General features: G+C 43.5%; 1 protein-coding gene across 1 annotated transcript in view; it reads left to right on the top strand.

Moving 5' to 3' along the window:
• Positions 1 to 1643: 1643 nt before the first annotated feature.
• The window catches only part of SYNJ1 (synaptojanin 1), a 60998-nt gene continuing 49538 nt past the window's right edge, over positions 1644 to 13103 (top strand). The window contains 6 exon segments of the mRNA XM_042456364.1: positions 1644 to 1772; positions 5344 to 5490; positions 7373 to 7459; positions 8111 to 8378; positions 11956 to 12181; positions 12582 to 12665. Of these exon segments, the coding sequence (XP_042312298.1) occupies positions 5367 to 5490; positions 7373 to 7459; positions 8111 to 8378; positions 11956 to 12181; positions 12582 to 12665 (789 nt within the window). The 5' untranslated portion in view covers positions 1644 to 1772; positions 5344 to 5366.

Genomic DNA, 13103 nt, shown 5'->3' with positions numbered 1-13103 from the left:
ACTTTGAAGAAAATTATTTGGCATATGGTGGTGCATTAAAAAAATGTTTAATTTGCTAAATCAGCATTTATTCTAAAGGAAACGGATGAGCTTGTTGTAGTAAAACCTCAGCAGGTGGTGTTTTTCAGTTAGTCATGTTGGTGTTGACAGCATACATCATGCCTCCAGTAAGTAAAGAGTACCGATTGAATTTAAAGAAACACAAGGCTCACTCATTACCAACACTTATTTTTCATCTGACCACTGCCTGCCCCTCAAGAAGTGATAGAAAGTGACCTTGTCTTGGCCTCTGCAAGCCTGGGGCATATAAGAAGCTACTCCATCTATTCCAGTACAGTATTCTCCTCACCAACCAGCAGTGGCTGTTCAGGTTTTCCAGCAGGATTCTGTCCTAGTCCTACCTAGAGATCCCTATTCCTTGGCGCTCTCTCATCCAAGTACTGGCCAATGCTCAGCTTCCACAATCCCACCACTTTGAGTATAATTCAGGGTGGTTTTTGTTGTTAACTGCCTCAGAGACAACTGATTCATGGTGACTCTGAATGAGGCTACTGTGATGGCAGAATTTATGCAGTTTGTAGTTGTTGTGCACCTTCAAGTCGTTTCCACAGGGGTTGTCTTGGCAAAGTTGTGTTCAGAGGAGACTGCCTTCCCTTGAGGCTGAGAACGTGTGACTTGCTCAAGGTGACTCTGTGACACTGCTTTAACTATCAAGGCTCCATCCTGTGTCATTCTGTGAGCCATGGCAGTTAAATGGGTATCAAACCGGATTGTTTTTGCAGTGAAGATGCAGCCTGGGACACCTCCAGGCCCCCTTGTCCTCACTGGTCTGCTCAGGGCCCTGGCCTCCTTTACTGAACTTATCCTTCTGGCAGCCCCTCACCTTTCTTTGCATTATTGTGGGCACACAGATGTTACTCTATGAATGTGGTTTGAGCGTTGGACTGTGACTCTGGAGACCAGGGTCTGATTCCTTGCTTGGCCATGAAACCCACTGAGAGACCTTGGGCAAGTTCCATGCTCTCAGCCTCAAGGGAAGGCCATGGCAAGCTCCCTCTGGACCAGTGACCAGACCTCCTCCTTTTCCAGGGCATGGGCTGCCTTTCAACCTTCTGTCTCCTTTGGGGCTATGACTAAGAAGCACGGGTTTACAGTTCTTCTAGGTGTGTTTGTGTCCTCCTCCAATTGCTAACAAACACGGATTTACATTTCTGAGTGTTTTTTGGTCAGGTTTATTTGGCCCATTTTTCTTGAGCGTCCTTCATTTGGAGTAAGAAGCATGGATTTACATTTCTATCAATGTCTTTAGCTTTTATTTGGTCACGTTCTCCATTTGGAGCATGACGAAGAAGCATGCATTTACATTGCTGTGTGTGTTTTTGGGCTTTTATTCGGTCCTCCATTTTGAGGTTGACCAAGAAACATGCATTTATCTTTTTATTTGTTCACATCCTCCTCCATTTTGAGCTTGACTAAGAAACACGGGTTTACATTTCCCTCCTGTCTAGGGCTTCGTTTGAGCTTTTATCGGGCCCTCCTTCCGTTCCCCAGAGGCTGCGTGCCCCTCCCCTCCCCTCCCCTCGCCTTCTGTCAACTTCTGTGAGGGAAGCAGGCAGGCAACCGCCGCCTCGCGCACCCTCCTCCCACTACTTCCGGTGCGGGGGCGGGGCAATGCGGAAGCGGCGGCCCTGCCGGGGCGGAAGTGACGTTACCGCTTCGGACAGCGGCACGAAGAAGCTCCCCTGGAGCTGGCAGAGGAGGAGGAGGAGCTGGTAAGGGAAACCGAGCGGAGGAGGAGGGGGTCGCTGGGTGCCCTGGCTCCCCTCAGAAGCGCCGCCCTTCTCCCTCCCTCCCGGTGCCCCCCTCCGCCCCCTCCGGGGAGAAGCGGAGCGGCTCCTCAAAATGGAGGCGTCGTCGTGAGGGACCCGCGCAGCCCTCGGGAGGGGAGGGGAGGGGATTCGGGCCGGCTTAGCCTTAGCCTTAGCCAGGCTGGCTCCCGTCCACTGCCTGCCCTCCGAGGGAGGGAAGCCAGCCGGGCGGCAGCGGCTCTTTGCCTTCTTCCCCGAGGAACGGGGGAACATACCCTTCAAGGCAGTGAGTGCTTCTCAGCCTTTGGGCCGCCTCCTCCTCCTCCTCCGGGCCATGGAAGCCCAATGGTGGGTGAGGGACGCACTAAGACAAGTGGCAGCCCTCGCCCATAGAGGAAGACAGGGAATACTTGCCCAGAGAGAGTCCTTGGGGATCCCTTGCCCAGTGATTCTCTATGGACAAGCATCCCCCTGCCCTGGGTTTCCCTGTGGGCAAGTCCTGTGGTTGGTTCTCGTGTGTCCCGGTGGCTCTCTCAGCCTCCTCAGGGAAGGCAGTGGCCAGCCCTCCCCCCGGACCCCGGGATAGGCTTGCCCTAAGTCAGAAGCCACTTGAAGGCACACAACAACAACAACAACTAAATGTTCCCAGAACTGACAGGTCTCCCTCTCCCTCTCTCTCTGCACGCTCCCCACCCATCCTCTCCCTTGTGAAAAACAAAACAGAGCCCAACCCTCCCGTTTCCCTCAGGCCTTTCTCTTACGGAGAAAGAAGGACCCATTTTTCCTACAGAAGGGGCCCCCTGAAAGCACTGCTTCTCAACCTTTGGTCCTCTATATTTCTGAGACTTCAGCTGCCAGGCTTCCTGAACAGTGAGCAAACTGACTGGGACTTCTGGGAGTTGAAGTCTCAAAAATATAGAGGACCACAGGTTGAGAAGCACTGCTTTCAGGGGCCCCCTTCTGTCCGGGAAACGGGTCCTCCTTCCTCCACAAGAGAAAGGCCTGAGGGAAACGGGAGGGTCTGTTGTTATACAAGGAAAGGATGGGTGGGGAAGGCAGAGAGAGAGAGAGAGAGAGAGAGACCTGTCAGTTCAGGGAACATTTATGTGTTGTTGTTGTGTGCCTTCAAGTCATTCTTGACTTATGGTGACCCTATCACAGGATTTCCTTGGCAAGATTCATTCAGAGGAGGTTTGCCATTGCCTTCCCCTGAGGAGGAGGTGGCTGAGAGAGTGTGGCTTGACCAAGGTCATTCACGGGTGGGTTTCCATGGCCGAGTCAGGATCCGAACCCTGGTCTCCAGAGTCCCAACACTGAAGCCACGAGGCCACACTGGCTTATGGCATTCCTGGATCCTCTTTTTTAAAATATATTTTTAATTCATTATTTACATTTTCTTTTGCAGCAAAATCCATTTACATTGCTTATAAGGATTTTCTATCTCTACATTGTCTTACGTTTTAACTCCTATGCTTGCAAATTTTGTATCTTCTAGGCAGTTTTGTGTCCTCATGTAGGGCTCCCAAGGCACTGTTTTCATGACTTGACAGTTTGATTGTGAAAATGGTGCTGTTCCTGTTCCCCTCACCAGCACTGAGGTTTAATTTGCCTGTTAATCCAGTTGGTTCTTCTGAGGGGATGCAGGAGCACCATTTAATCCTTAGCCTGAAGCAGCAAAATATCTTGGGCCGGGTCAGCTGCTGCTTCTAGTTTGGTATCTGAAACTGGGGCTTTTATACAGTGCTGAATTACATTGCTTGATCTCCCAAGTGATGCAGATTCAGACTAGATAGATTTAGTCTGATTTCTAGCATAGATTACTTGTAGGAGTTTCTGGAAAAATTTGCTACTAGCAGTTGGATAACTGTCTTCCTTTATCAGAAGATGGTGAAGCAAATACATGTTCACATTCTAGAGCTGAGCCCTGATGATCTTTGGCTCATGCTAAACTCTGTTTGAGCTGCATGGCTATATTTGTAGAAGGCTTGTTAGTAATATAAAACTGTGTGGGGCCAAAATCCATTGCACTTCAAAACAAAAATCAGCAAACCGGACTTGAATCTTCTTATTCCGTATCCCATGAGAAACATGAGCCTTATAATTTGTGGTTATTAGGCCACACTCTAGTTTTTTAAAAAAATGTCTGTTTGCTTTTATATCTGCTTGTATTTAATATTAAAGGAAGCTCTTTTGGGAACTTCTCACTGTGCATTTGCAGTCCATGTGAGTGAAGAAGAATAACAGTCATAGATGTACTAACTTGTCAACAGGTAGTTGGAAGTGCTTCCCTCCAGAGCAGATATCCTTAGTGTTAAGCCTACCTGCTTGCTGACAACAGTGAAGGCCTGTAGCTCTTGTTAGTTGATCTGCATGAGAAGAGAAATGATAATGACAAGTTGGAATATATACCTTTAGTGGGTTTCCTCATGAGTAAACATTCAGCAAAGCTTGACCCAGTTAATGTATATCCATGTCTGGTCAGACACTATAATGTTACACAGAAGTTAGCACCTCTTCTTCAGAGTGCTGTTCTCCAGAACATCACTCTTCTGACAGAACATCAGATTCAGCTCTGCTGAAACAATTGAAGCATATACAGATGTTCTCATGTATCATGAAGTCAGGTCTCCTGAAGCAGTAATTGGATAAATAGTTTTCAACAGCTGCTTCTTAACAGAAAAACATTAAAGACAGGAAATGTTATAAAAACTAAAACTGGAGTATAAGAATATGCCATTGGACTAAAACAGTAAAAACAGCTCAATATAAAAGCTATCCGTTTTTTTGTGTGTGAGAAGGCAACCCTGAAAGAGCTAATTGAAAAGTATGTTTTAAAAGGTTTATAGTGATGAAAGCAAATAGACTTTCTTGAGTAAGTGGTTCTGTTGTCTTGACAGCAAGGTAGAAAAAGCCATTCTTTTTCTGCCCACCCATCATTTTCCAGAAACAAACAAGAGCGTTATTGCAACAGACTTGCTCAAGGATTGAGCAGATCCATATGGTGGATGTAGGAGATGCTTCAGATATTTTGGTGGAAGGATGTTTAGGGTTTCAAACATCAGAATTAGCCATTTTAATTGAAACAGCTGGTAACCAATGCAAATAATATTGGATGTGAATTAGATGTGCCAATCAGCCCACTTGAATCAGGTATTTTCTAGACCAACTCAGTTTCTTGAAATGTATTAAGAAGGTGGCTGACATGAAGCATGTAACAGTAATCTGACCAGAAAGTAATTAGAATAACAATATTTGAGGCCATATTTGCTAAATAATTTGATACTTATTTTCAGACATTATCACATTTTATCTGTAACATTTAACTGTTTTTGTTCTATCAACTAATAATGGTGCCGTTTCTTGTATTCTTAAGGAACCTGCAGGTTGGCAAGCATCTTAAGTTTCCATAAGTAGATATAAAAACAGAATTTTGCAGTTATGTTAGCTGGATGTATGTTCAAGTGTCTTATATGAGATTTCTTAGAAGTTTGGAAAACCTTTATTAATCTTTTTAAAACTTGTTTTTTCCCCACAGTTCTGCCTCTTAACAAAGGAAAAATGGCATTCAGTAAAGGTTACCGAATCTATCATAAACTGGACCCACCACCATTCAGTGTGATAGTAGAAGCCAGAAACAAGGAGGAATGTCTCATGTTTGAGTCTGGAGCTGTAGCTGTTCTCTGTAAGTAGAGGAACTCTGCAAATATAAGCAGATGGCTAGCTTGATAAATTCATTAACAGTGAAATACTGAAACAGATGAAGAATTGTTGAGTCACTCTATCTGTTCTGCTAGCTCATTAATTATCCTTTGAGTATTTTCTAGTCTATTTTGCTTAAAGATGTTCTCTTACTGCATTTTTAAAAAAAGATAACACATTTTGGTATTACTTAAAACTTTCCCTAAAACTCCACTGATATAATCTGGTTGGTTGGCAAATTGGCCTAGTAATAAACATACAGCTGAGCAATACATTAACAAACTTCAAGTTCTCCACCTTTCTTCCTTTGGTACATTTGTAAGGAAATTAGATTTTTCCTTCAGTTTTTAACCAAGTGCAATTTAATTTTATAGTTCAACAAGACAAATTGTGATGAGTTTTAGCCATGGCTTGCTAAAATAAACTAGATTAGCCATAGCTCAAATTTCAGTGCAATACTAAACTTTGGTTATTTGAAAATGGAATCAAAAGCCTCTGAATTCCTTGCAGCTGAGCTGGAGGAGGAGAGGAATGGGTGCCCATATGAAATCAAGGCTCATGTACATACTGCTAAACTACAGTTTAGTAGGATGTCCAAAACAAGCCATCATTCCCAATGCCTTCTGGCAAACATAATGTGATTTTCCAAATATACACCCAAAGTGTATACATAATTACATGAATAAATATTCATGAAACATTTACTTTACATATAATCTGTCCACACAGAAGTTAAAGGTACAAGTTTACAACTGCATTTGTTGGGCCTGTTTGAACTGTTACCAAGTTTCAGTAAACTTGCTGTTGAAAAAATACAATTGCTGAATCTTTAGTTGTTGGCTTTTGTTTACAATATATATATATGTATGTATATATAATTTTATGTTTTGCTTATTTGTTGAACATGAGTGAGATTTGGGTGGCCCCTCTTTGTTTTCTTTCTACTGGAGGCAATGTCATTTTTAATCAGGTAGACCTTTCGTTTTTAAATTATGTGGCAAAAGGGCATTTTTGATGTGATGTACTTTTTTCTTTTAATTTATGTTTTAAAATATTTTAAAATGTGTTTTTTGATAGAAATGGTGGCTTAATTTTTTTAAACTTTTGTAGAATAAGATTTTAGCTGAACTTTGTGTTAAATGATTGTAAGCTTCTTTGGGTCCCATGCTGAGAAAAGACAGGGTATAACTTAATTACATAAATAAATATAGTGGTCCTAGGCAACATTAAAATGATTATCTAGGGTTGGGATCGTCTATTCTAAGTACTTTTCAAGCAGTTACTCAAAACGTGCAGATTTTAGTCACTACAGAATTATTTTAGTATCCGTTCTTCTGTTTCTTAAAATCTGTTGGGAGTGTCCATGATATGTATTGCAATTTCTGATAAAACCTCTCATGTAATTATTCCACATATTGTGTGGAATTTACACAGAAATGTGTAAAACATAAGAATTTTTAATGTCACTGTTCTTTACTGTGCATTAAAAGGTGATTTGGGCAAATGGTTGGAGCAATAGTGACACCTTTTGAAAGGAAGGAAATTTTTCAAAATCTGGTTGAGATGGGATATGAACTTGTTGCTCAGATGTCATAGGACATGCCCAAGCAGATTTGCTTTTTGTCTTGTTATCTTGATATCTGCTGTTTGTTATTAAAAGTTGCATATAATATAATTGCAAACAAGAATTGTATTTATTTTGTAGCAAACACTTAGTGGTTATGCTTTAAAACCATTTATAGATGGTTATGCAAATTAGCTTACTTATCTGCTGTTCAAATGTTCAGAACCAAACATGGATCAATTTTAGAAATTATTCACAAACACAGTTCTTTTGACAGAATTCTTAATATTTATTTAAACAGCATCTGCAGAGAAAGAGGCAATCAAGAACATGTACTCCAAGGTAATGGATGCATATGGACTTCTAGGTGTATTAAGATTAAATCTTGGTGAGTAAATGATCTCCCCTATCTAGGTAGTGGCTCTTGTTCCTCCATTTGAAAATAATAACAGCCATATATTTTTTAAATGTTCATACTATATCAATTTTCAATTTTTTAAAATTGTCCATGTCAATTTTTCTCTTGATGCTATAACTAATGTAATTACCATAGTATGGGTCAGAAAATTAATGACTAATTTTGTTTGCACAGCAGAATGTTATGGTTTTGTTTTTTTATGTTGCTTGTTGGGATTTTCTGAGTAGCTGCCTTCTTACTCTGTGTACCACATTTTAAACCACATATGAAACTTAATGTCTCAGAGTTAGATATGGCATAGTGGAGAGACAACTAGGATTGTCTTCAGTCACACTAAACACAGTGCTGTGTTTCTTGAGATGGTCTTTATAAAACGCTATTGATGTTTTTACTTCAGATAGATTCTTTTTATTAGCTTCACAGTAACCTTTTATTTATGTATACAGTACCAGTAACTGCAAAACAGAAAAATATATAAATATGGTTGTCATAAACTTAGGCATGGGGCCATCCCAGTTCTTTTTTGAAAGCTCCCATAAAAACCAGTTGCTGAAAAGTATTATACACTGAAGTAAACTTTTTGAATTACAGTAATTTTTCAGCTATCTTAATTCTTTACAGGAGACACATTGCTGCATTATTTAGTACTTGTCACAGGATGTATGTCTGTGGGAAAGATTCAAGAATCTGAAGTTTTTCGTGTTACTAGCACTGATTTAATATCATTGCGAATTGATCCCTCCGATGAGGAACGCATCTCTGAAGTGCGCAAAGTTTTGAATTCAGGAAACTTTTATTTTGCATGGTCTTCTACTGGGGTCAGTTTAGATCTTAGTCTGAATGCCCATCGTAGCATGGAGGAGCAAAGCACTGATAACAGATTCTTCTGGTGAGTTCAGACATTTTAGGACATTTGAAACTTTATGCATACATCTATATATTGAATTCTGAAATCTTTCATTGTTGTATGTATTTACGCACTTCTTACAGCTTCACTTTTGTAAAACTTCATTGTTCATATAAAATGGCAAGGTAATAATATGGGAGAAAATTTCATTAATGAAAAGACAGTAACTTGAGGGCTTCTGCCTTGTAGCCCTATATTGTAGTCTAAACATTCTACAGTTGGCCCTCCATATCCACGGATTTTTTATCTACTGATTTTTTATCCATCGATTCAAACATCTACAACTGGAAAATATTCCAAAAAAATATAAATTCTAATAAGCAAACCTTGATTTTGCCATTTTATATAAGGGACATCAGTTGACTGTGCCACTGTATTTAATGGGAGTTGAGTATCCATGGATTTTGGTATCCACAGCGGGTCTTGGAACCAAACCCAAGTGGATACCAAGGACCCACTGTATTCCTTAACTTGTGGCTTTATATGGTAAAAGAAAGCTGTTTCATTCACTTTTCCTCAGAACTGGAAGATTGTATTAAATGTATTTACCATATATACTTGACTGTACGTTAAGAAATCTGTGACCAAAAATTGACCTCAGAAACATGAGTTGACTTATACACAGGTCAAATTTGGGACAGCCAGGCTGGGGGGGAGGGAGGGCGTTTGCCCTCAAGCCTCTTCTCCAACCCGGCTGTCTCCATGGAGACAGCTGGGCTAAGGAGGCGAGGGGAAGGGCAGGCACTCTCCCCTTAAGTCTCTTCTGCAACCTGGCTATCTTCCTAAGTTTTATCCTTGAATTATCCATGGGTCATGTCAAATTCCATAATTTTAGCCCCAAAACCTGACTTCAACTGAGGCCCGGTATAGACAGACCCCGAAGGACGCCCTCGTCACATGGGAAGGGCGCCCTGCCCACATTCCCCTCGTCCCTTGCACGGGAAGAGGGCGTCCTCACTGCGTGGGGCTGAATAGCGCATCTAGCGATGATATCACTGCTGTGCAGCCTCCAGATGGAGCCACACAGCAGTGATGTGCTTGCACCGCCGCCAGCTGTTTGCGGCAGCGCAAAAAAGGAGCCTCTTTTTTTGCGTAGCTGCACTGCACAATTTGGTTGCTGCAGCATGGCTACGCAGCAAAGAGAGGTGGCTCCCGGCCGCCTCTTCCTGGCGCTCTGTACTGCCTCTGATAAATGAGGTCAACTTATACTCGAGTGTGTATGCCAGTGATGGCGAACCTTTTTGGTTCACCGTGCTGGGGGTGGAGTTTCCACCCTCTGGGGGTGGGGCTGTGTGCCATAGGCGGGGCTTCCACCTTCTGGGGGTGGGGACTCTGGGGCAGGGCTTTCCCCCACGCCCTTTCCTGGCCTCCAGCTGTCTTTGAGAGACAGCTAGAAGTCGGGGGGAATTGGGGGAGGGTGACAGGCGTGCGCCTGCCCCTCCTACGCTTCCCTTGGCCTCCAGCTGTCTCTCAGAGACAGCTGGGGACCAAGAAGGGCCGTGGGGGGGGGGGGAGGAGGAGGCCCGTGGCCCCTGCTCCTTTGTGAGGGGCTTCGTCAAACCTGAGTTGTCCTCCGAAGGTCACTGAAGGTCTGGCGAAGCCCTGTGGGGAGGAGGAGGCCCGCGGTCCTTGCTCCTTTCCTCAAGGCTTCGCCAGACCTGAGGTGTCCTCCGAAGGACACATCAGGTCTTGCGAAGCCCTGAGGGGAGGAGGAAGAGGCATCCGCCCACCCTCTCCTCCTTGGCCCTTTCCTCGGCCCGAACGAGCTCCAAGGCACCCTTTCACTCCGAGGAAAGGGAGACCGAAGGAAAGGGCTTGGGCATGCATCCCAGGTCCTTCCCTTCGGCCCCTTCCTTCGGCCAAACGGGCTCCAAGGGGTCCGTTCAGCCAAAGGGAAGGGAGGCCGAAGGAAGGGGCTTGGGCACCCATCCCAGGCCCTTCCCTTCGGCCCCTTCCTTCGGCCAAACAAGTTTCAAGGGGCCCGTTCGGCCGAAGGGAAGGGAGGCCGAAGGAAGGAGCTCGGGCACACTGCCGTCCTGGGCCCCCCCACAGCCCTTCCAGCCCCAGTTCTCTCTCTCCGGAGGGAGGTCTGGGGCTGGAAGGGCTGCGACGGAGTCCAGGACCCAGCACGCTGCCATCCTGGGCTTCTCCGCGGCCCTTCCAGCTACAGATCATCTTCTCCAGAGGGAGGTCTGGGGCTGGAAGGACCGCAACAGAACGCAGGGCCTGGCACGCTGCCGTCCAGGGCTCTTTCACCACCCTTCCAGACCCAAATCTCTCTCTCTGGAGGGAGGTCTGGGGCTGGAAGGGCCGCGACCGAGCCAAAGATGTGGCACGCCACCGTCCTTGGCTCTTTCACGGCCCTTCCAGCCTCAGATCTCTCTCTTCGAAGTGATGTCTGGGGGAAGAAGGGCCCCAACAGAGCCAGGACATGGCATGCCGCCATTGCTCCTCCTCAGGGGCCTTTCCCTGCCCCCAGTGTCTTTCTGGAGACAGTTGAAGGCTGGGAAAGGTCTCTGGGGAGGAGCAACTGGCATGCGCCGGTCGCTCCGCCTCTCCCCGAACCTTTCCCAGCCTCCAATTGTCTCCAATAGGCAACTGAAGGCCGGGAAAAGGCTGGGAAAAGGAGCCAGACACGTGCGCCTCTGGCTCCTTCTCTCCAGCGCCATTTTCTGCCTTCCCGCTATCTCTGAGAGACAGCGGGAGGTCCAAAAATGGTGGGGAGAAGGAGGAACGGGCACGCGCGTGCCTGTTTCTCCTTCCCCCGGTCCCTGTGCCTGGCAAAATGGCCCGGAGTGCTACTTCTGGCACGTGTGGCATAGGTTCGCCATCATGGGTGTATGCTAATTTAAAAAACTAAGATTGCATTTTCTTTTCTCCAATGATAAGGGAATAGCTTCATCTAGAAGATAAAAAAGAAGGAACCTTTTTTCAAAATCACATTTAGCTATTCTCAGAAATGCTGTTGCATTAATTTGCTTGTGTTGAAAGGAGAAGTGAAATCACCACAGCGTGGGGGTGACAAAGGGTTAAGTCAGGAGAACACTCTCTTGTTTACTTTCCTTCCCTGAGAGTATGTTTCTCATTTTTATAGAATTGATTTGTACCTTGTTATATAAAAAAATTAATGCTTTTTTATAATATGCTAGGTGCAGCGTGTGCAGCAATTCTGTGCATGTTTAGTGGAACACTGGAATTTGGTACTGTGCACTACATTCAGGGCAAAGGAATCTGATACTTTTAGAAAGCCGTTTCTAGTCCTCATTCTGTAGTGAAAGCCCCCACTCCCATTTTCAGACCTAAATTTCTGATGGTTGAAGATAGAAAGTTCAGTACTTCTGTTTTTACTAGTTACAGAAAAAATAAATTATGCTAAATAAGAAGCTCGCATAGTTGTAAAAATTCTCAGTATTCTGTGTCCAGTATCAGTTAACCTTATGTACCCTTCCATTACGTATATTTTCCATTTTTCTGCTGTTCAGGCTTTCAGACCTTGTGTTTTATAGTAATTTTTTTTACATTCCTTCAGCTGATGGTAAATGGGATTTTTTTTTTATAGGAACCAATCGCTGCACTTACATCTTAAACACTATGGAGTGAACTGTGATGACTGGTTGTTACGTCTCATGTGTGGAGGAGTAGAGATTAGGACAATTTATGCAGCTCATAAACAAGCAAAGGCTTGTATTATTTCACGACTAAGCTGTGAACGTGCTGGGACAAGATTTAATGTTCGAGGAACAAATGATGATGGTCATGTGGCCAATTTTGTTGAAACTGAGCAGGTATGATAAACACACTCCATAGTAAATTTGAAATATGCAAGAACATGGACGTAGGATCCAGTGCTGGATAAAAAAGCCAAGATAATTCAATGGAAATGAATTCAATGAATGGGCAAACTCCCCTTCTCATTGTAGCTCCTGTGCACCCTAAAAACCTGCACCGGATGTATCCTAAAAATCTATTGAGGGGTGTAGGGAAGGACAGCCTTTCATGATGGTGCTCCAGCATCATGTTGGAGTTAGTCCATGGGATGGAAAAGTTGATAAAATGTCTCTGCTACTTTGTTAAGTGTGTGTGTGTGTGTGTGTGTATGTGTGTGTGTGTGTATGTATAGTATATATGCTATAAAGATAACTTTATCAAAGATAACTACTGAAATATGTATTATTTCTTTAACAGGTGATATTCCTAGATGAGTGTATTTCATCTTTTATACAAATTCGTGGATCTATTCCATTATTTTGGGAGCAACCTGGTTTACAAGTATGAGAGCTATATCCTTTGCATTTTCTAACATTAGTTGAACTCTCTTTATTCACAAATGGCATTCTAGTGATTTCAAGGCAGCATATAAAAGGATATGAAAATGCAGAGCCACATTGAACCGTTGTAGAAAACATTCTTGCTTAAGCTGAAAGTATTGCGTCAGTTGGCTGACTGTTGTTTCATATCCATTTTTTATGTCAGAAATCTTAAACTCTGTGTTAGAGCTCTTAGATTATTCAGTGTTTAGCATTTGTTACTTTGGTTGGAGCCATAATTAAGTATTATAATATGGGGAAATGCAATTCTTAAACAGAACTGAAGAATTTTTTTTAAAAGTCACAGAGAACATGGTTTTGTTACACCAAAAATAGTGCCTTTTAGCTGCAATATATACTTCAAAAGGAAACTTTATTAAAGTTTAAAAGCAAAAATATC

The sequence above is a fragment of the Sceloporus undulatus genome, chromosome 3, assembly GCF_019175285.1.
Source record: "Sceloporus undulatus isolate JIND9_A2432 ecotype Alabama chromosome 3, SceUnd_v1.1, whole genome shotgun sequence".
In the NCBI taxonomy this organism is placed as follows: Eukaryota; Metazoa; Chordata; class Lepidosauria; order Squamata; family Phrynosomatidae; genus Sceloporus; species Sceloporus undulatus.
Note: the sequence above shows the minus strand (reverse complement) of the source record. Positions and strands in the feature narration are given on the sequence as shown.